At 37.3% G+C, this 22,741-nt stretch overlaps 1 protein-coding gene across 3 annotated transcripts in view; it reads left to right on the forward strand.

The window, feature by feature from the left end:
- YTHDC2 (YTH N6-methyladenosine RNA binding protein C2) overlaps window positions 1-22,741 on the forward strand; it is a 245,818-nt gene that overhangs the window by 22,371 nt on the left and 200,706 nt on the right. For all 3 annotated transcript variants that reach the window (XM_064595792.1, XM_045891007.2, XM_064595793.1), the window contains exons 9-20: window positions 489-637; window positions 2,003-2,138; window positions 6,283-6,409; window positions 6,615-6,680; window positions 13,416-13,594; window positions 13,847-13,943; window positions 14,024-14,111; window positions 14,198-14,278; window positions 16,509-16,591; window positions 20,073-20,178; window positions 21,312-21,431; window positions 21,943-22,215. In XM_064595792.1, the coding sequence (XP_064451862.1) occupies window positions 489-637; window positions 2,003-2,138; window positions 6,283-6,409; window positions 6,615-6,680; window positions 13,416-13,594; window positions 13,847-13,943; window positions 14,024-14,111; window positions 14,198-14,278; window positions 16,509-16,591; window positions 20,073-20,178; window positions 21,312-21,431; window positions 21,943-22,215 (1,505 nt within the window). The remainder of the gene's footprint in view (window positions 1-488; window positions 638-2,002; window positions 2,139-6,282; window positions 6,410-6,614; window positions 6,681-13,415; window positions 13,595-13,846; window positions 13,944-14,023; window positions 14,112-14,197; window positions 14,279-16,508; window positions 16,592-20,072; window positions 20,179-21,311; window positions 21,432-21,942; window positions 22,216-22,741) is intronic.

Raw genomic sequence — 22,741 nt, forward strand, 5'->3', positions numbered from 1 at the left:
TCAGTGACTTGAGCAATATTTAGTGTAGGGCTAAAATACTGTTCTTTGAATTTGGAGTTACTTAGAAGTAAACTTCTCACTAATAACACGAACTAGATGATGTTTTTAAGCAGTTTCATATGTCCTTAAGGTTCAGCATAACACATTTTACTAAATGTTTCTTGTTAATGTATTTTGAAAAAGTAACTTCAAAATTAGGCCAACTTTTAAGTATTTTCAAACTCACTTAATTTTTTTTTTTTTTTTAAAGATTTTATTTCTTTATTTGACACACAGAGAGAGCAGGAGAAGCAGACTCTCCACTGAGCAGGGAGCCTGATGCAGGGCTTGATCCCAGGATCCTGGGATCATGACCTGAGCTGAAGGCAGACGCCTAACGACTGAGCCACCCAGGCGCCCCCAAGTTCACTTAATTTTTTTAAACAAAGGAATAAATTCCCCCAAATAAAGCATTTATCTGCTTATTCTTTCTTTTGTTACTAATTTAGAAGAGAAACAGCAAACCACCCTTACAGAATGGTATTCCGCTCAAGAGAATACTTTCAAGTCTGAGTCTCAGAGGCAGAGAACTGTTCCCAATGTGACTGAAGAGTATGATTTATTGGATGACGGTGGTGATGCTGTCTTCAGCCAGTTGGTAAGACCTTGTTGGTTTCACACTGATATTTTGAGTAAAAATCGTACAGTTTAAAGAACATCTTATGAGATTATAATTGTTACTGCATTATTATAGTGTAATTCTCTTAGTTTATCTTAGGCTACAACCTATTTTTTCAGAACAACTTTCTAATGTACTTTTTTTTGGCAAATAATGCAGCGTCTTTTATTATTTTATTCTCAGTTTAAATTATTTCAATAAAATAAATTTTTGGAAGAAAATAGTTATAGATATTATACATATACATTATCAGTCTGATATTTTATCATCTCAAAAGTTTAAGAACCTGTGAGCTAAACAATGTAAGATAAGTTCAGTTAAGAGAAAATTGAGAAAAGACTGTTGATATTAGAGCACATAATCCACCAGCCAGCTGTGTGACTTTATAAAATCACTTACACACTGTAGACCTCAGTCTCTTCTCTGCTCCTTTTCTTTTTTCTATTTTGCTACAGAATCTTTTACAAATGAAATATTTCATAGAAGCCCAGCGTGCTCATCCTCAGTGTCCACCCCTATCCCTCAGTGGGGCCTCTGCTACCTTGGGTTTCATGGAATCTGTTTGAAAACTGGAACTAGCTGGTTTCCTAGGCGTCTTCTGGTCTTTCATTCTGGTTTAGAATTCTTTAAAAGGCATTGGTGATTAGTGTGATGCAAAATATTGCTGGGCTTGTATACTTCTTAGAAAATTTTTAACTGTTTTGAGCATGAGAAGGTACATATGCAGTCACCTAAGCAGATATGTTTTAAGTTCTAATGCATCCAAATGAACTATACATGTTTCTAAAAATGCTTTTGAAGAATGTTTAGAAGTTGTTAGGTAGTATGGGGAACATCCTTTTGGTTCAGTGAACAGCATTTTGACCATTAAATTAGTGTTTCTTAAGCCTGGCTGTGCATGATCATCACCTCCGGAACTTTTAAAGCCCTATAGAATCTGGCCTCCATCAGCAGAGGTTCTAACGAACTTGCTCTGGGGTCGAACCTGGCATCAGTGTTGAAAAACACAGGGGGTGGTCCCTCTGGTGTGCAGCTGGGAGGGAGAACCACTGGGATTCAGTGTATTTCGCAGTGTTCTGCCAGAAGCACATTTAGTTAATATTTTGACTGAGTCATCCTCCTTTGTTTACAAACTCATTCGCAGAGAAGAGATAAATGTAAGAACAAGATGCTGTAGTATAAGTGGAATGTTTGTGTTGAGATGAGAAACTTTTATGTCAAAGCCGACGATGTAATATATGGTTAGTAGTCCTTGTGGCCATTGTGGTCATCTCACATTCTTTGCATATAAAGGTTAAGCTGTTGGGTAATTTATAATCTTTCCTTTTTTTTTTTTTTTTAAAGACAGAAAAAGATGTGAATTGCCTTGAACCATGGTTAATAAAGGAAATGGATGCTTGTCTCTCTGACATATGGCTACATAAAGATGTTGATGCCTTTGCTCAGGTCTTTCACCTTATTTTAACTGAAAATGTTAGTGGTACGTGTAATTTCTTAAAACATATTTTTATTACTCTTATGGTTATTTTTGGTGGAAGTGTAGTTTAATTCAAAGTGTATGTACTACATTTTTGTTCATTACCGGTAATTTGTTCTTTTGGAGTACTTATTTCACATGGACAAATCAGGATCTTATCAGCGCAGTAGAACAAATAAATACTGTGTTAAATCAGGGATTCTTTTTTTTTTTTTTTTTAAGTAAGTTCTTCGCCCAACGTGGGGCTTGAACTCATGACCCCGAGATCGAGTCCCATGCTCTACCGACTGAGTCAGTCAGGTGCCCCTAAATCTTGTGATTCTTAATCTAGTTGTCTCCAGAAAGGTTATACGGGGTCTGTGAATATATGACAGTTATGTGCAAAAGTGTATTTATGTATATGTATTGTGCATATAAATATACTCCCTTCCCTCCCAAGGGAATATCTTGGATTTTTAAAGAAATTTGTGTTTTCAAAAAAGGAAGGAAGAGCAAGGTTAATAACTTTGCTCTAGATTTTGTATTTAGTAAATGGACGATTTCAGCATACCTTTAGTTATATGAGCTCAAGTACTGATTCACATGGATATGCTTTATGTCATGTGATGTGTTTTCACTAATGACCTATCCTGATTTTATTAGTTGATTATAGTGAATACTGGTAACCAGAGGTCAGTTTCAGAGCCCTGAAGGCTTCTAGGCAAAAGACAGAATGAAAAACCATAGAAGGTCAGTACTGAAAAGGATTTAGATGTCAAGTAATTTATCCCCTCACTTAAACTTCTCAGCATTATTATTATTGTTATAATTATTGATTATTCCTTTCTTGAAACACTTTCTTCAGTTAACCTCTCAGATTCCATGCTTGCTTTATTTTCTTCTTTCTCGTGTCCCTCGCTGGAACTTCTTGGTTTCTTCAGCAGAATTTTCCCCTTTTCCCTGACTTCTTTTTTTTTTTTTTAAAGATTTATTTACTTGAGAGAGAGAGAATGAGAGAGAGCACATGAGAGGGGGGAGGGTCAGAGGGAGAAACAGACAGGGAGCCCAATCCCTGACTTCTTAAATATGGAATGGCCCAGGCCTCAATCCTTTGGTGTTGCTTCTGTTTACACTTTACTTCTAATGTGGATCTCATCTAGTCATCGTTTTAAATATTTATTTAAAATGACTCTTAATTTTACTGTTTCAGTCCTGACCTCCCCCCTGACTTGAGTACACCTGATCACTTGATATCTCCCCTTGGGTGTCTATTAGGAGACTAAAACTAGGTACGCCCCAAACAACTTTTGGTTCCCTTCTCACTTCCTTCCTGACTTGCCTTTTCCTAAATGATCGTAATCAGTTGTAGACTTCTTTAAAAATTCATGTGCCTGGCCATCCCAGACGTTTTGAAACTGAATTTTCACCTAGTTGCTGAGGCAACAAAACATAAAGTAAGTCATTTTTTTAGAAAAGATTTTATTTATTTAATTTGAGAGAGAGCGCATGAGTGGGGGCAGGGAGGGGCGGTGGGGGAGAAGCAGACTCCCCACTGAGCAGGGAGCCCCATGTGGGACTCGATCCCAGGACCCTGGGATCATGACCTGAGCCGAAGCAGACGCTTAACCGACTGAGCCACCCAGGCGCCCCAATGTATTTTGGTTTCTCTTGCTCTATTTTTTTCAGCTTATTGGTTATTAAAAAACTATCTATTTCGAAAAGTAATTTTTTGTATTTGGAAATGTGGACATTTGTTCATCTCCAGTTTTCTGGCAGTCTTTTTTTTTTTCCTCCCACAGAAAAAAGCTTAGCAATCTTAACTGAAAGTTAGGAAAATTTGAACTCTGAAGCATGTTGCTTTAAAATATTTATGAAGCATTAATATATTATTCTTGACCTTCTTCCTAGATATTTCTTTAGTGTATACTTCGATATCATCATCCTATGGATCCAGGTTCCTCATCTTTTTTTTTCTTTTAAAGATTTTATTTTTAAGTAATTTCTATACCCAGCGTGGGGCTCGAACTCACAACCCTGAGATCAGGAGTCACATGCTCTACTGACTGAGCCACACAGGTGCCCCTGCGTCCCTCATCTTTATAAAAGTTTCACTAGATATTTTCTAGAATGCGGTATTCTAATGTCTTAAGCTATCTGAAGTAAACAAAAATGTTAATAGCTCTTTGAACAGTTATTGACTTCGCATCTTTTTATTTCCCTTCTAAAATCTCAACCCTTAATTGGCACCAGAGTTGAAAATACTTCATGTAATCCAGGAAACCTTCTGCTTCGTAGGTTTCTTTTTTTTTTTTTTTTTTAAGATTTTATTTATTTGACAGAGAGAGACACAGCGAGAGAGGGAACGCAAGCAGGGGGAGTGGGAGAGGGAGAAGCAGACTCCCTGCTGAGCAGGGAGCCCGATGTGGGACTCGATCCCAGGACCCTGGGATCATGACCTGAGCTGAAGGCAGACGCTTAACAACTGAGCCACCCAGGCGCCCCCATAGGTTTCTTTTTAATGCCATCAATTTCTCCATGGAATCCAGTGGAAGCAGCTAGTAATTAGTGAGACAGGCATTCTTTGTCATGCTTACTGTCCTAGTCATCTATTGCTGCATGACGAATGATTCCCAACCTTAGCAACCTAAAACATTTATTATCTCACATTGTTTCTGAGACTCAAGAATCTGTGAGTGGTTCTGGCTTCTAGTGACTGATAAAGTAGTAGTGAAGCTGTTGTCTGGGGCTTTGGTCATCTGAAGGTTCACTGAGAGCTGGAGGATCTGCTTCCAAGACGCTCACTCATGTGGCTATTGGTAAGAGGCCTCAGGTTGTCTCCTCTTTTGGCAGAAGGCCTCAGTTCTTGCCATTTAGACTTTCATAGGGCTGGCTGTCTTACTTGTCCCAGGATGTGGCAGCTGGCTTCTTTCTGAGTGAGTGAGGCAAAAGAGAAGGAGAAAAAGCAAGCAGGAAGCCGTAGGTACCTTTTAGAGTTAGTCACTTAGTCTAGTTCATACTCAAGAAGGGAATTTAGGCTCCACCTCTTGAAGGGAGGAGTACTAAAGAATTGTTGGATATTTTAAAACACCCACACTTAGTCATACCCTGCTGCTCAAAATATACACATTTTGGTTCTTTTCTCCAAGGCTATCAAATGAATATTCAGTTGAAGCAGTAATTCTCATACAGTGAGTACAGATCATAATCTTTTAGACCTTTTTAAAAATACATGTGTGGCCATCCCAGACCTACTGACTCTGAATCTTGGAGTCAGTCGTGGCTATCTGTGCTTTCAGAAATAAGCCTGAGGTAATTCTCTTGTAAGTCCTCCCCACTTTAAGAACCATTGACTTATATTAATAATGGTTACCAAGTTTTAGAGTATTATTAAACAATGAGGATAATTGGGTATCTATGGAAAATTAAAATTTCCTATTTGTAATTATCTTAAATTTTACTGCAGAGTTTTTTTTTTTCAGTGATAATTTCTTTTTGAAATCACCAATTTTGTAATTTAAGCCAGTTGGTGCTAAGCAGTTAATAATATATTGCATTTCTTGAGAAATATATTCTAGGAAGGAAATTAAATTCACTAGAACTTTAATTATTTTTCTCATGGAGGGCTTTTATGGGAAGTAAACTTTCTGCCAGTGTTATTTCCATTAAGCATCTCAAAGTAACAGTCTGGAATGATGGGGGAATCAAAGCAAAGCAAAAGAACAAAAACAGGTGGTCTTGAACTTTGCACTTTTAAGCATTCTTTTCTAGTTACTGATGAGCCTTAACTTTTAAATTCTTTAATTATATCTTGTCATTTGGTGATCAAGACAGTATCTAGGCTTAGGAAGTTTATTTAAGGGTTCTGCAAGTTACTAGCTTTCCTCTTCTGTTTTAATTATCGTGGTGAGCTTAAGACAGCTGAACAACTATCTCTCGTTCTCCTACCTTCCAAATGATAGTCCCTCTTCCATCCTGTTTATATTAAGAGCATATTTATAACAGATCTGAGTTAAGGGTTATGTAATACTGTTATCATGTGGCTGGATGAAGGAGCAAGTCCCAGGTTAATTCTCCTGACAGACAATTCTCTCATTTAAGTTAAAAAGAAATTAAAATGATTGAGAACAATTTGGAAATATAACCTGTATTTATCTTTTCCTTGCTTTAGTTGATTACAGGCATAGTGAAACCAGTGCAACAGCTCTGATGGTTGCTGCAGGACGAGGTTTTTCAAGTCAAGTAGAGCAGTTAATTAGTATGGGAGCCAACGTTCATAGTAAAGCATCAAATGGCTGGTAATTTTAAACTGCATCCATTCTTTGTATATCTTTGTATAGCTACATATACTGTTTTTGATTTCTGATGTTTGTCTTTATATTAAAAGCTATTGTGTAATAATTGCTGGTTCATCTCTAATGGGTGAATGAATAATTTGACTAGTTTTATAATTTTGAGAACATTATTTCTCTGTCTAAATCTGATCTCTTTGAATTTTGGCAGGATGGCTTTAGATTGGGCTAAACACTTTGGACAGACTGAAATTGTGGATCTTCTAGAATCTTACAGGTAAAACTTTATACTGTGTTTAATTAACCCTCACTTCTTTTTTCAAAGAAGTCCATGTAAATCATGGACTATGACAAGGTAGGCTATAGTCTCTTATGCAGAGATTTTCTTTTTTCTTTTTTTTGAATTCTAAGGAACTTTTTTGTCTGATTTTGTTTTTTGTTTTTGGTAGGGTATCAATAAGATCCAGTGTGCTATAATACTCTATTTCATTTTGAAAAACAGAAGGGGGATTTTCAGTTAAACATGGTAGATACACCACAGGTAATTTATCTTTGCATTTTCCCAAAACCTCATTGAAATGGTAAGGAAGGAATATAAAGTGTGCAAGCTAACAAAGTCAGAGAGATTGAAAGAGGACATAGCAACTGATGGAAGATACAAGTAAATTTTGGGGTAATTGACTTAGCAGAGCTGAGAAAACTGAAAGCTCAGTGCCTGCAGAGGGAAGTGCCAGTGAGAAACAAACTCATTTTAGCTTCTTAGAGGGGCATTTAACTACATCTGAATGACAGTGAAAGAGAGGACCAAAACCAAAAAAAACCCCCCCAAAAACCCACCCAGACTTGATTGAAATTCTCTATGAGGAACATTTAGAATTCCCGATTCCCACCTCCCCTGCCATTAGATGAGATCTCCCTTCCCCACCTCGGCAGGAAGTGGGAAGTTTATTAAAAAATTAAGCCACGGAAGCTTTGGACTTGGGGCTCCCAGGCGCAATGGGAGAGTGGGAGTGAGGTATCAAATAGAAAAGTCTCCTGACAGACTGAAGGTTGAGATATCATTCAGCCCATTCTGCTGCTGTCCCTGTCACTGTTTCCTGTTTGAAGCTTATGTTCTTCAGCAGAAAATGTGAGAATTCTTTCCTGGGAAAATAGACCAAGCCTGTGGAAAAGAATTAGAAATATGGAAAGTTTGGTATTCCTTCAGTGAAATTACCATATTTAAGCCAGATGTGCACATGGAGGTTTTTTGTGCCTTCTCTTTGAAGATGAACAAACTAAGGATTGATCACCAGGCATCTTTGAGGGGGAAAAGCACCCACAAGCAAACAACAATAGCCACAAAAAACCCTGGAACTTGGATGGACTAAGCATCAGTGACCAGAAGAAAACTTCGAAAACTAATAGAAAATATTCATAAGACAGAAACAATGTGTTATAAAACAGGAACAGAACACAAATCTTTATTCAGATTTTATCTTCATGAGGGCTACCTAAATTTATCCTGTTGTTGTAGTCTACCTCCTTGTGCTATTCATCCTTCTTAACCTGTTCTACTTTTTCTTTTGTCTGTAGGACCTGCCACCCTCTGATACACTTTTTTTCTTTTTTAAAATTTAAATTCAGTTAATTAATATATAGTGTATTAGTTTCGGAGGTAGAGTTCAGTGATTCATCAGTCTTTTTTTCTGTTTTTTAAATTTTTTTCAGAACTTACTCATTTTTCTTTTTTAGCTTTTTAAAAAAATTTAAATTCAATTAATTAACATATAATGTTTTATTAGTTTCAGAGGTAGAGTTTGGTGATTCATCAGTCGTATATAATACCCAGTGCTTATTATATTCTGTGCCCTCCTTACTGCCCATCACCCAGTTGCTCCATCCTCCCACTTCTCCCCTTTAGTAACCCTCAGTTTGTTTCCTATGATTAAGAGTCTCTTATGGTTTGTCTGCCTCTCTGATTATGTCTTGTTTTATTTTTTCCTCTCTTCCCCTATGATCCTCTGTTTTGTTTTTTTAAATTCCACATGAGTGAGATCATATAATTGTCTTTTTCTGATTGACTTATTTTGCTTAGCATAATATCCTTCAGTTCCATCCATGTTGATGCAAATGGCAAGATTTCATTCTCTTTGATGACTGAGTAATATTCCATTGCATATATGAACTGCATCTTCTTTATCCATTCATCTGTTGAAGGACATCGCAGCTCTTTCTACAGTTTGGCTGTCATGGACATTGCTGCTCTGACCATTGGGGTGCAGGTGCCCCTTTGGATCACTCTATTTGTATCTTTGGGGTAAATAGTTAATAGTGCAATTTCTGGCCACCCTCTGATAAATTATGTACTTACTGTATTCATGACTTTAGTAAGCTCCTTGTCTCTTTTGTTCAGGGACAGAGCCCAGATATAGTAGATGTTCAGTGAATATTTGTTGAGAGACTGAATAAATAAGAAAAAACTCTTACAAATTAAAGAGATGATAGAAAAAAATTCAGAAGGGTGTCAAGATAAAGTTGAGAAAATTGGCTCACAAAGCAGGAAAAAAGGACAAGAGATGGAAAATTGTGGAAAAAAGATAAGACAATTTATTTCCTATATATCCTTTACCAGGAAGGTTTAGAGAATGTGCTCCACAAAAATGAAGAAGTAAAATAAAACAGGAAAACATAGCGACCAAGCACAGGAGGTAGTGAAAGAAATGCTCATTGTGCCGGTGAGGAGCAGTGTTACTGTGAGAGCTGCCCGCTAGCCACTAGGCTGAGTCTCCTAGGAGAGCTCCTGAGCAGGAGCGGGGGTGGGGGTGGTGGCGGAAGAGGAGGGAAGGAGGGGAGATCACCTGATGTTCCTGACCGTAGTAAAAAGGCTTTAGGGGCACCTGGGTGGCTCAGTCGTTAAGCGGCTGCCTTCAGCTCAGGTCATAATCCCAGGGTCCTGGGATCGAGCCCCTCATCAGGCTCCCTGCTCTGAGGGAAGCCTGCTTCTCCCTCTCCCACTCCCCTGCTTGTGTTCCCTCTCTTGCTGGCTCTCTCTGTCAAATAAATAAAAGCTTTAAAAAAAAAAGGCTTTAGGAATCTTGTTAGAGACTTTGGGAAGAATTAGTGGTAAGTACACAGAAAACTAAGCAAATAAAAATTAGACATTAATTACTTGAGGAAAACCCAAAAGAAGAACAGAAGAAAGGAGGTGTAATCATAGTTTGCTGTTGGGCTCTGGCTCAGTGGTAAGTAATGTTTGTGTAGTGATAGTAAAGGCCGAATGAAGATGTAATGAAAATTGTAAGGACCTATGTGGGTGGAAAGTGGACGGGAGCGGAGGTGGTGACCTAAGTTTTCATGAGAGATTCACAGATAATGATGAAGTTGTTAAATCAGTAAATAGCGAAAGGTGCATGTTGCTTGGAAATATGGCCGCAAATACCAAAAGAAATGGCTAAAAGAATTGAAAAAGGTCCTAGACAACGTGTCTGTGTACAAAGAGGGTTTTTTGTTGTAAATTCTACAAAATCGTTTGTTTATTAACACTACATATATGTATTACTTTGATTTATTTATTTATTTAAAGATTTTTATTTATTTGACAGAGAGAGACACAGCGAGAGAGGGAACACAAGAGGGGGGTAGTGGGAGAGGGAGAAGCAGGCTTCCTGCCGAGCAGGGAGCCCGATGTGGGGTTCGATCCCAGGACCCTGGGATCATGACCTGAGCTGAAGGCAGATGCTTAACTGACTGAGCCACCCAGGTACCCCTGTATTACTTTGATTTTAAAGAAAAGAATCAGACAGTGCTTTGAAAATCCTATGAAGCAAATCCTTCATTTAGGTAATTAAAGGTTTTAGCTAAAGTTAGGTTAGATAGTTAGATAGATTATGTAGATTTTAGATTAGCTATCTAAAGAAAAGAAAAAGATAATTTTAAAGGAAAAGATATCTAAAGAAAACATGTTTTATAATACATTGATAGCATTTGTTTTCAACCTATAAGAAAAAAGAAAAAAATGAATCTGAGGTTAAAATGTATTAAAGTATCTTTTATAGAAGAACATAAAAATGTTTTATTTGAGTTGGGTTTTTGTATTTTATTCTATAGATACAGTCTCAGATGAAGTGAATGTTTGAAGTATGAGATTAGTCTTGTCATTTTAATTTCATTAAATGATAATGAAGGTTAGAGTCACAAAGTTCTTAGCAGACCCAAATACTAATTATGGTATGGCAGGTTTTGTTGTCATTTCAATAATCTCACCCAGAACTTGCCGTCCTTTTAGTGCTAATGCTTTGAATGTTCCAGACATTCTTAGGGTGCTGGAAATAGCTCAGTAGACACTGCAGATTACCAACTAGTGGTTATCTGGATAGTATTCTAATTATCCTACCTAACTGGGCTTTCTTTTTATTCTACAGATCATGACGTTATCAATTACAAATTTCAAATATTTAAAATTAAATTTATGATGTTTGCCAGATTACTGATAATTGATATATAAGGTTAGAGCTTTATTTTTTTTTAAAGATTTTTTTGAGAGAGAGCAGAGGGAGCAAGCACATGAGTTGTGGGGGGCAGAAGGGGAAGGAGAAGCAGGCGTCCTGCTGAGCAAGGAGCCCAGTGTGGGGCTTGATCCCAGGACCATGGGATCATGACCTGAGCCTCGAAGGCAGACACTTAACCAGCTGCGCCACCCAGGCACCCCTAAAGTTAGAGCTTTAAACAAAGGACATAATACCCTCTTCATTTATTATTTATTTTATTTTATTTTATTTTATTTTTTTAAAAGATTTTATTTATTTATTTGAGAGAGAGAATGAGATAGAGAGAGCATGAGAGGGGGGAGGGTCAGAGGGAGAAGCAGAGTCCCTGCTGAGCAGGGAGCCCGATGCGGGACTCGATCCTGGGACTCCAGGATCATGACCTGAGCTGAAGGCAGTCGCTTAACCAACTGAGCCACCCAGGCGCCCAATACCCTCTTCATTTACCTGTTAAGAAGTAAGAAAGCAAAAAAATTGGAATGTTTTAAAATTAATCTTAAAATTTAAAATAATGCAGTTATAATTTTAATATTTTCCCTACTAAAAGCAGGCTTAGTTACTTTTCTGCTAAGCTCTTTAGGAGAAATTGGGCTGAATTGAACTTCCTAGAAATCTTATTGATGGTTACTAGGGATGGCAGAAGGTTATATTTTTACATATGGGATGAAGAAGCAAGCTATTATTTCAGTAATTTATGCTGATTTTGGGCTTTTAGAAAATAGCAAATCAATCTGCTTTTAACCAACTGAGCCATCCAGGCGTCCCAAATCAATCTGCTTTTAGTATGGAGTAACCAAATAGCAGTCATGTTAAGTTGGTACCGCAGAATTGTTTTGTTTTGTTTTAAATGTGGACTTTGCTTCAGAGTTTTGTTTATAAGAGTGAATAATTAGAAACAATCTATTAAGAAACTACAAATGAGGGCACCTGGAGTCCCAGGATCGAGTCCTGCATCAGGCTCCCTGCTCAGCAGGGAGTCTGCTTCTCCCTCTGACCCTCCCCCCTCTCATGCTCTCTCTATCTCATTCTCTCTCTCAAATAAATAAAATCTTAAAAAAAAAAAAAATACAAATGAGGCATGTAATGTAATGAGCACTGGATATTATAGAAGACTGATGAATCATAGACCTGTACCCCTGAAACCAGTAATATGCTATATGTTAATTAATTGAATTTAAATGAAAAGAAAAAAAATAGAAATGATCAAAGGTTTGTGTGTTTTAAGTTTTATTGAGGTAAGGTTCACAACCATGTAATTCACCCATTTAAGTGTACAATTCAGTGGCTTTTAGTATGTCTGCCATGTTATGCAGTTTTTTAAAAAGATTTTATTTATTTATTTATATATTTATTTATTTAGAGGGCAAGCAGGGGGAGGGACAGGAGAGGGAGAGAGAGAATCTTGAGCAGACTCTGCACTGAGTGCAGAGCCTGACACAGGGATTGATCTCAACGACCTTGAGATCGTGACCTGAGCCAAAACCAAGAGTGGGAGGCTTAACCGACTGAGCCACCCAGGTGCCCCATGTTATGCAGTTATTATGACAATCAATTTTGAGAACATTTTCATTACCACCCCCCAGAAAATCCTGTAATCATTAGCAAGCACTCCTCATCTTCCCCAACTCTTCCAGCCCTAGGCAACTAGTCTACTTTCTGTTTCTATAGATTTGTCTATTCCATACACTTAATCTAAGTGCAATGATACAGTACATGGTCTTTTTGTGATTGGCTTCTGTCACTTCGTATAATGTTTTCAAGGTTCATCCATTCATGTTGTAACATCCTTTTTCTGACTGAGTAATACTCTATTCTATGGGTAGATCACAGTTTGTTTAATATTCTTCAATTGATGAACATTTGGGTGGTTTCTACTTTCTGGCAGGTATGAATAATACTGGTATGAACATTTGTGTACACCAGTTTATGTGGACATATATTTTCATTTCTCTTGTTTATATACCCAAGAGTGGAGTTGCTGGGGCATCAGGTAATATTGTGTTTAACATTTTGAGGAACTGCTGCCACATTGTTTTTCAAAGTGGCTTTACCATTTTATGTTCTCACTAACAACGTATTGACGATGGTTACAATTTCTCCACACCCTCTTTAACACTTACTATCCTCTCTCTTTTGATTATAGTCATCCTAATGGGTATGAAGTTGTATCTCATTGTGGTTTTGATTTTCATTTCTCTGATGAGTAATGATGTTGAACATGTTTTCAGTGTGTTTATTGGCCATTTGTATATTTTCTTTAGAGAAATATCTTCAGATTGTGTTTTCAAGAAGTACTTATTGACAGATTTTACTTTGGATAATGTAATGTAAGCCAAAACATGAATTGTAGCTAGAACATTAAGTATCACTTACCTCCTTAGGGTATATTCAAAATTTGAAGAAGGACATCCTGGGAATCATTGGCCTTAAAGGAGTACTCTTTTAGATGAAAATTGAGTTGGTCATTTTTTTTTCTTTTTTTTAAGTGCTTCACTGGAATTTGGAAATCTAGATGAAAGTTCTCTGGTTCACACAAATGGAAGTGACCTCAGTGCAGAAGACAGAGAGCTCCTGAAAGCTTATCATCACAGTTTTGATGATGAAAAAGTAGACTTGGATTTGATCATGCACCTTCTATACAATATCTGCCATGGTTGTGATGCTGGTAAATAAGTACTGTCTAAAATAACTGGAACACCAGTGTATACTTTGATTTCAACATTAATATTTTGCACGTACAGATTTCTACAGAATTCCAGTGGCAATATTGCATAAATAATCTCAAGTGTCATAAGTGTTACAGTTTATCAGTATTTGAAAACTCGTGATATAGCTCATTATAGCTGGGCCTGTTGATTGGTTCTAGTTTGTAAAACCAGAGATTTAATATTTAAAAAAAAAATCCTTCTTCTCCAAGGTGCAATATTAATTTTCCTACCTGGATATGATGAAATTGTTGGACTGAGGGATCGCATCCTGTTTGATGACAAGCGGTTTGCTGACAACACACATAGGTAAAAGCTAAAGCTTTATATTTGTTGCTTTAAGTAACAGATAGGTACCATAGTGTATTTTTCCTTTCTACTGTCAACAGATACCAAGTCTTTATGCTTCATTCAAATATGCAAACATCTGATCAAAAGAAAGTATTAAAAAACCCACCTGCCGGTGTTCGAAAAATAGTAAGCTTCATAAAATTTTCTTTTGTCCATTTCATTAGTCATTGGTCCTGTGTTCCTATTAACCGTAAGGTAACATCCCCTTGCAGATCCTTTCCACCAATATTGCTGAAACCAGCATCACAGTCAACGATGTTGTCTTTGTTATTGATTCTGGTAAGGTGAAAGAGGTATGTATGGATAAGTTGTATTTTGTTTAAATGAAGAAGGTTAAGTTACTTTCCAATAAATGCTTTTATAATTCACTTTAATGGGAAGATTTCTGGTTCTGCATGAATTTAACATAGTAATCGTTGATTTCTCTAAAGTAAATATTTTACCTTAAGCAGTTCAGAATGTAGGATCTAGTTATTGTAACAGATTATACAAAAAAACTAGCTCCTGCTGATTAAATACTAGGAAGAAAGTAAAGGGTTGGCTAGTTACACTGAAAATTTGTCACAGTGTGAGAATTGGATTACATATTTTGTATGCTTTCCTTCTTTCCTTCTGCATGTGGGCATGCACCATGTCCCTCTTGTTCAGTGTTAATCTATAGGGCTCCACATGTATAGTAGGTATTCAAAAGATACTTCCTTCAAGAGAACCATCCTGAGCCAGTGTGAGCTGGAGTCAGAACCGGAGTTCAGCAAATGCCAGTTAGCAGCCGCATGGGCCCAGTGCCTGCTTTTATAAAAATAAATTTCACCGGAACACTGTCCTGTTCACTCTTTTACCTATTGTCTGTGGTTGCTTTCACACTGCAACTGGCATAGTTGCAACAGGGACGTTCCACAAAGGCTAAAATATTTACGCCAAGCCTGATAAAAAGAAAAGACAGCATTTATTTTCTTTTAGCATTGGAATGCTCAGCAGTTCTCAATACCCTTCACTTTGGCGGATCCTTTCACTGAAAGAATGGAAGGTGATAGAGGTGGTTGCTTTTCTTTTCTTTTCTTTTTTTTTTTTTTTTTAAAGATTTTATTTATTTATTTGAGACAGAGAGAATGAGAGACAGAGAGCATGAGAGGGAGGAGGGTCAGAGGGAGAAGCAGACTCCCCGCCGAGCAGGGAGCCCGATGCGGGACTCGATCCCGGGACTCCAGGATCATGACCTGAGCCGAAGGCAGTCGCTTAACCAACTGAGCCACCCAGGCGCCCAGAGGTGGTTGCTTTTCAAGGAAAGATACTATCTCTGTTGTGGAAAGCAAATGATGTCTGTTCTGGTGGATAGAAATGATCGTGTTTTAATGTGGGAAACATTTGTTAATTGCTTCATAATGTTTTCAGTGCAATTTTTAGGAATATCTTGTAGAAAATAAAATTTTATAAAATGTAGACATTTCAGTATAGTTGTATACTATAAAGAAGGGATACATTTTATTTTTTGTAAGAGGATAATGATGAATATATACCTTTTATAAGAGGATAATGATAGGATTATCACTAAAAGTCTGGGTGAGTCAGTGAAAATTCAGATTTTATTGCCCTGAAATTATGTAAAGCTGATGAAGTGGATTTTGAATATTTTAGAAATTAATTTCTGTGGGTGCCATTTATCAGGTAAACCCCAGTTTAGAACATGATGGTAGTGTCAGAAGTTATTTTACATACAAAACTGATAAATGTGACATCTTATTAAAAACTACGTATCATCTTTTCTAAAAATCCCATAATTAAACTATTATGAGAACACATTTGTATTTGCTCTATATAACTGTTTTATGAAAGGGAAAGTGTAAGTCACTGAATGATTAAGTATATATTCTAGTTAGGAATGCCTTCTTTTAAAATCGTTCTCTACAGTAAATTTTGGCTTTAGATTGTTTAGGGAATATAAGGGTAATAATGGTTCTTTTTTACTTTCTCTTTTGTAACATTCTGGATAGGCTAACTGCCTTACTAGCTCAGTAGGGGGTAAAATGGAAAGGATTAAAAATTCTTCACTTTGGGGATAAGATTGGTTCAGCGATTATTGTTATTCTCATTCCTCCAGATCAGTTCCCTGGCACATATTTTAGAAACTGTCCTTCTCTGATCACTCCTATTCCTCGTGGTGATAGAAATCTGATAGGAAATGACCTCAAGAGAGTAGATAGTTTTTCCTCAGTCGTGATATCTATGAGTACTGCCTGCTATTATCCAACTGTAGCAGAGAGAAACAAATAAGTAAGCAAGGCATGGAATGAGGAAGTTCTTACAGCTCTTCTGAGTTTATTTTTCATTCTTTTTCCTTAGAATGTTTGTAACCAGAGATCTGGATTTTTTTTTTTTTTAATCTGTGCCCCATCCTAATTATCTAATCAAGAAGGGCCTTGAATTAAACTTGGCATGTTAAAATATATTCATAATATTTCTTGCTATTTCTTTCTAAGCACCTTTTATAAAAGTTTTAATATGAAGATAACTTAAATATTACAGAAATCCTTTGATGCACTGAATTTTGTTACAATGTTAAAAATGGTGTGGATTTCCAAAGCTAGTGCCATACAACGAAAAGGCAGGTAATGTATATTTAATATACATTTATTCACTCAGTTGCCTGTAAAATGGAAACATTTTGATATGTAGTACATATTTAATGTATATTCCGCTTTCTATATAAAATGTTAAAATTTTCATGTTAGTCTTAATTCTTATATTGTTTTTGCAAAGCAAGCCATTTTAATACTTTCTTTAAAAGTTGAATTCAGGTTATGTTAAAAATTTTTGACTAGTATAATCTGTCCTCAGAAGATGTAAGAAAGTTAAAAAACAAAATTAAAAGGAAAATATTTTAAACATTTGCAATACAGGATAAAGGGCTAATTTCTGTATTATGCAAAAAACTCTTTAAAATCAGTTCATAAAGACCAACACATTAAGCTCACATACACCACCTCATATATGCCAGAATAAGTGCAAATTAATGAGGAAATTTTTTTGCTTATCACCAGAATGGCATTGATGAAAATGTTTAACAGTACTTACAGCAGAGTTGGCAAAAGCGTGGGCCAGTAAGCTTTCATAGTTTACTGATGAGTGTAAATTGCTGTGACTTCTTCAGAGGACAGTTTGAAACTGTTTATCCAAATCTGCCCTTTGCTGGTGGATTCCATTTCTCATCATTTATCCTGAGTGTACCTGAGCATGTGTGCAGACATGTATTGAAGAATGTTTTCCGCAGCACTGTTTGTAATAGTGAAAACTCTGGAAGTACTGTAGTTAAATAAATTATGCTATAGCCATACAGTGGTATACTAGATAACTGTTACAGGGAAAGATGTGGATATATGTATTGTTATGGAATGAGTTCTCAGAATATATTATTAATTGAAAAAAGTAAGGTGTAGAACATGCATCTATAGTATTTGTGCTAAGTATATATATATATATGTTAGTGCTAAATAAATATATATAATGCTAAATATATACATAGTGCTAAATATATATGTTTTATATATATATATGTTTGTATGTATATATTTAGGGCAGAAATGCATTGTCAGATTTGAGAGAAACATTAAAAAACAATTGTTGACTCTGAGAAGGAGGATTTGTGGGGCTCTTTGAAGGAAGGAGATTTAATTTTCATTTTACTTTTTTGTAGTTTGGTTATTTATTTTAGAATGTGCTTGCATTACCTTTTTTAAAAAAGGGAAGATGAAAAAGTAGCCTATTTTTCAGTAATTATTTGACTAATTTTTCTTGCATTTTAACTAACAGGGAAACATCAAGTATTGACTCTAAAGCAGTGCCTCATATGCTGAAGATGGTGGATGCATTATTTCTGTACTTTATAATGTCATAGAACATTCTTTTTTTTTTTTTTAAAGATTTTATTTATTTATTTGAGAGAGAGAATGAGAGAGAGCATGAGAGGGAGGAGGGTCAGAGGGAGAAGCAGACTCCCTGCTGAGCAGGGAGCCCGATGTGGGACTCGATCCCGGGACTCCAGGATCATGACCTGAGCCGAAGGCAGTCGCTTAACCAACTGAGCCACCCAGGCGCCCTGTCATAGAACATTCTTGAGGGCTTGTTGCTGTTACCGTGCCTGTTGTTTTCTTATGACAGGGTGTGGCTTGATACACTAGCTAGATTTATAGGCAGTTAATCGTATATTATCTAGGAGGAAAATCAGAAATTGTAGGAATTTTCCTTGTCATCTTTTTCAACATATTTTTTGACAGCCATCACTGTGCAAGTGTTAGGGATGCGATGATGAATAAACTGTAGTCTGATGAGTAAAGTTTGAGGTGGGGGGAATGGTGCAGTCCATCTTGGAATCCAGTAAAGTAAGCAATTTTAATGCCATGTGATTTGTGCTATGACTGGATAATGCTTTTAGAGGAGTTAAGGTAGAATCTGAGATAAATACGAATAAAGAGCTGTTGTGGAAAGGCTTTTCTAGCAGAGGCAAGGCATACACAAAGGCCTACAGGCAAGAGTGAGCAACACAGTTGTTTGGATGGAGTTTAGTTTAGAGAATAGTGAAAAATGAGCAGAAAGAGGTAAGTTGTGGACATGTCCTAAAGGATCATTTGAGTTTCCGCTCTTTTTCTTCTTTTTAAAAAATATTTTATTTATTTATTTGATAGAAACACAGCAAGAGAGGGAACACGAGCAGGGGGAGTGGGAGAGGGAGAAGCAGGCTTCCCGCGGAGCAGGGAGCCCGATGCGGGGCTCGATCCCAGGACCCTGAGACCATGACCTGAGCCGAAGGCAGACGCTTAACGACTGAGCCACCCAGGCGCCCCTCTCTCTTTTTCTTCTTAATGAACTAAAGGATGGCATGATTTTAGTATTGTTTCACCTCTTTGAAGAATGAATTGGTAGAGACAAAACTGATGGCAGGAGGACCCGGTAGGAGGCTTTCATTAATACTTGCATTTACAGTAAGGGAGAGATGACAATAGTCTGGATTGTGATAGCGGCGGTAGAAGATATTAAGGAGAGCAGTATTGGTGATCGTATGTCCAGGGGTAAGGAATAGTGTGGAATCAAGGATGTCATACAGGTGTCTGTCTTAGAAACTTTTGTGGATGGTGGTGCCATTGTCAGGGAAAATGAGAACAGTGGTTATGTTGCTGAGAAGAATTAGCTTTTGGTTGTGTTGAGTTTGGGTTGGCTGGAAAATCCAAGTGGAGCTAAGAGGCTTCTGAAGTATAGGTGTAGGGTTAGGATGAAGTGATCTCAGTGGATGGAAATTGAAGTTAGGAGGATAATTACGATCCCCTTGGGAGAGAGGATGGAATAGGAGAGCAGAGGGCTGAGGTCCAACCTCACAGGAACATCAACATTTAAGGACTGGCGAAGGATGGAAATGTCTCAGAGGAGGCTGGATAGGAGGGAAAGCGCATGGGTTGATGGTGAGGACAGTACTGATGAAGGAAGCAGTGGTCTAGCATCTCATTTTGTAACTTGTATCACAGTGTGTTGTAGCTTTGTGAGGGTAAGATATTTCTGGATCTCCATCACTTAGCATAGTCAGCCTGGCCATTCTTTAGCTGATATGGTGACTCTGGGGGAAATGACGAGAGGCAGCTTTTCTTCAAGATATTTTTCTCCTACCTCCCAGAAAATGATACAAGTCTCTCTGGTGACAGGAAACGCCACTCCCTTGGAGTTGTGTGATGCTTACTTTGCACAGCTCTGAGCAGTGGGCCTGAGCACGGTGCTTGTGTCAGTTGAGTAAAGCTGATGCAATGTAAATCCCCATGTATTTTTTCTCACTTTCATACATATGACACTTACAAATTTGTTTTTGTTGTTACCCTAGTAGGTGTGTCAGGTAGGTGTCATTCATGAGTTTTTATGAATGAGTCCCAGATGAATGAAGTGCCTTCTGGAAAGATTCAGAGGGGAGAAACATCACAGGAGGGAATCACACTCAGATGTCCTGACACCGGTCCATTGCTCTGTCTCCTAAAGTGCACTGCTTTTAGAGTTGCCTTGGTCTAGTCTTTATTCCTTGTCTGAATCTTAATTTTTTATTTCACTTTTAAGGGCAGGGAGATGCAGACCTGGAATTTGTTTCCGGCTGTTCAGTAGACTCCGATTCCAGAATATGTTGGAATTTCAGACTCCAGAACTTTTGAGAATGCCATTACAGGTAGAAACTTACTAAACTCTAAAAGGCTATTTTTATGAGTGAGGGAGGAGAGGGACCATTTCAACTTAATACCAGTAGGACTTTTAAATGATCAATTCCTTTTTTAAAAGATTTTATTTATTTATTTGACAGAGAGATAGAGAGAGAGCACAAGTAGGCAGAGCAGCAGACAGGGAGAGGGAGAAGCAGGCTCCCCGCTGAGCAGGGAGCCCGACGTGGGGCTCGATCCCAGGACCCTGGGATCATGACCCGAGCTGAAGGCAGCTGCTTAACTGACTGAGCCACCCAGGCACCCCTAAATGATCAATTCCTAAAACAAAATTATAAAATGTATATGATGGGAGGTGGTTATGTATCTAATTTTTTTTCTAGACAAGAAAATTTGATCCATAAACCTCTAAAATTTTAAAGAATTACTTGAGTGCATTTAAATTATGGTACAGTTTATAGATATATATATTTTTTTAATGCAACATTTTAGAAATCTGACAACCACATAGTGTTCATCTTTCACATTCTCATTGAGGATTAGAAAAGAAATTATTTAAGGTCCAGAAGATAATACCGAAATCTCAGTTTAAGAGGTTGAGATTAATCTTGGTAGTTTGGAACTGAGTCCACTGAGATTTCCTGGCCTTTATTGTTTTGCTTTAGGTTTTCTGACTTCATGGAATAGCCAGACATTGTAGTTTTGAGGGAAAACTACTGGAAATACATTAACTTGATTCTCTGGTGTGCTGAGCCAGATGCTAGCTTCCAAACTTTTTTTTTGTTTTTGATTTATTTATTTATTTATTTATTTATTTTTTATTCTTATGTTAATCCCCATACATTACATCATTAGTTTTAGATGAAGTGTTCCATGAGCTTCCAAACTTTTAAAGATTTTATTTCTTCATTTGAGAGAGAGGGCATGAGCAGGGGGAGGGGCAAAGGGAGAGGGAGAAGCAGACTCCCCACTGAGCAGGGAGCCCAATGTGAGGCTGGATCCCAGGACCCCAGAATCATGACCTGAGCTGAAGGCAGATGTTGAACCGACTGAGCCACCCAGGCTCCCCTCCCATGATTTCTTTGAAAGTCAAAATCAACATAAATTTCAACATTTCAAAATTATTTGCTGTTCTTATTTATAGGAACTTTGTTTACATACTAAGCTGTTAGCCCCAGTGAATTGTCCTATTGCTGATTTCCTAATGAAAGCTCCAGAACCACCACCAGCTCTAATTGTAAGAAATGCTGTACAAATGCTTAAGGTAGGTGTCTTCATAGTTTTATTTTACCCATTTTACTTGAAATTTAAACAGTGAGGATACATCTTAACTAATTTTGTACTTAAAAATATTATCTTAAATAATCTTGTACTTTGAATAATACTCTCATAGCAATTATAGTAAAACAGTAGATATAGTTCTTTTTTATATAAAGCAAAATATGTGTTTTTTTTTTTTTTAAGATTTATTTATTTGACAGAGGGAGACCGCGAGAGAGGGAACACAAGCAGGGAAAGTGGGAGAGGGAGAAGCAGGCTTCCTGCTGAGCAGGGAGCCCGACGTGGGGCTCGATCCCAGGGCCCTGGGACCATGACCTGAGCCGAAGGCAGACGCTTAACGACTGAGCCACTTAGGCGCCCTGCAAAATATGTTTTTTATAAGATGTGGCAAGAGAAAATTTACATTTTCATTTCTTGATGATTTTTAGGTATGTGATTTGATTAAACATAGTTTTTTGGTAGTGTCAAGTTCTGTTTTGTGTTCTTTTATTTAGACAATAGATGCAATGGATGCATGGGAGGATCTCACTGAGCTGGGCTATCACTTGGCTGACCTGCCCGTGGAGCCACATCTTGGTAAAATGGTCCTGTGCGCTGTCGTCTTAAAGTGTCTGGACCCCATCCTCACAATTGCCTGCACGCTAGCCTCTCGAGACCCCTTTGTCCTGCCGGCCCAGGCCTCTCAAAGACGGGCGGCCATGCTTTGTAGGAAACGCTTCACTGCGGGAACTTGCAGTGACCACATGGCCCTTCTCAGAGCGTTCCAGGTACCGATTATTCTTGCCATTTTGTTTCTGAACTTGTTGCTGCTTTTAAACATGTGTCTGGGGCAAGTGTCACAATTAAAAAAGATATGATCCCATGAATTTTGTCTCATTATAAAGTCACATTTTATTACCAGCTTAGAAAAATACCTTCCTACTGTTAATATGTTGGAATGATCACTGTTTGTCTCTCCTTTTTTTTCTTCCATTTTTTCAGTTTTCTCCGTGTAGGAATATGTGTATACATATATTGATGTTTATTTACTTGTGTTCATTTTCTGATACCCAAGTTCCTTATCTTTTAATCATATCTTGGGCAGGGAGTGCTGTAAAATTTCAGTTAAGAAGCAATGTATATTATTCAAAGTATGTAGAACAAACCTTGGAAGAAAATTATCTTAAATTTAGTATCTATTTATTGATTTTTTAATTTTTAATTTTTAAAATTATTTTATTATTTTTTTAAAGATTTTATTTATTTATTTGACAGAGAGAGACACAGCGAGAGAGGGAACACAAGCAGGGGGAG

The sequence above is a fragment of the Mirounga angustirostris genome, unplaced genomic scaffold (assembly GCF_029215605.1).
Source record: "Mirounga angustirostris isolate CCGP_5_RB_7025 unplaced genomic scaffold, mMirAng1.0.hap1 SCAF_7, whole genome shotgun sequence".
NCBI lineage: Eukaryota > Metazoa > Chordata > Mammalia > Carnivora > Phocidae > Mirounga > Mirounga angustirostris.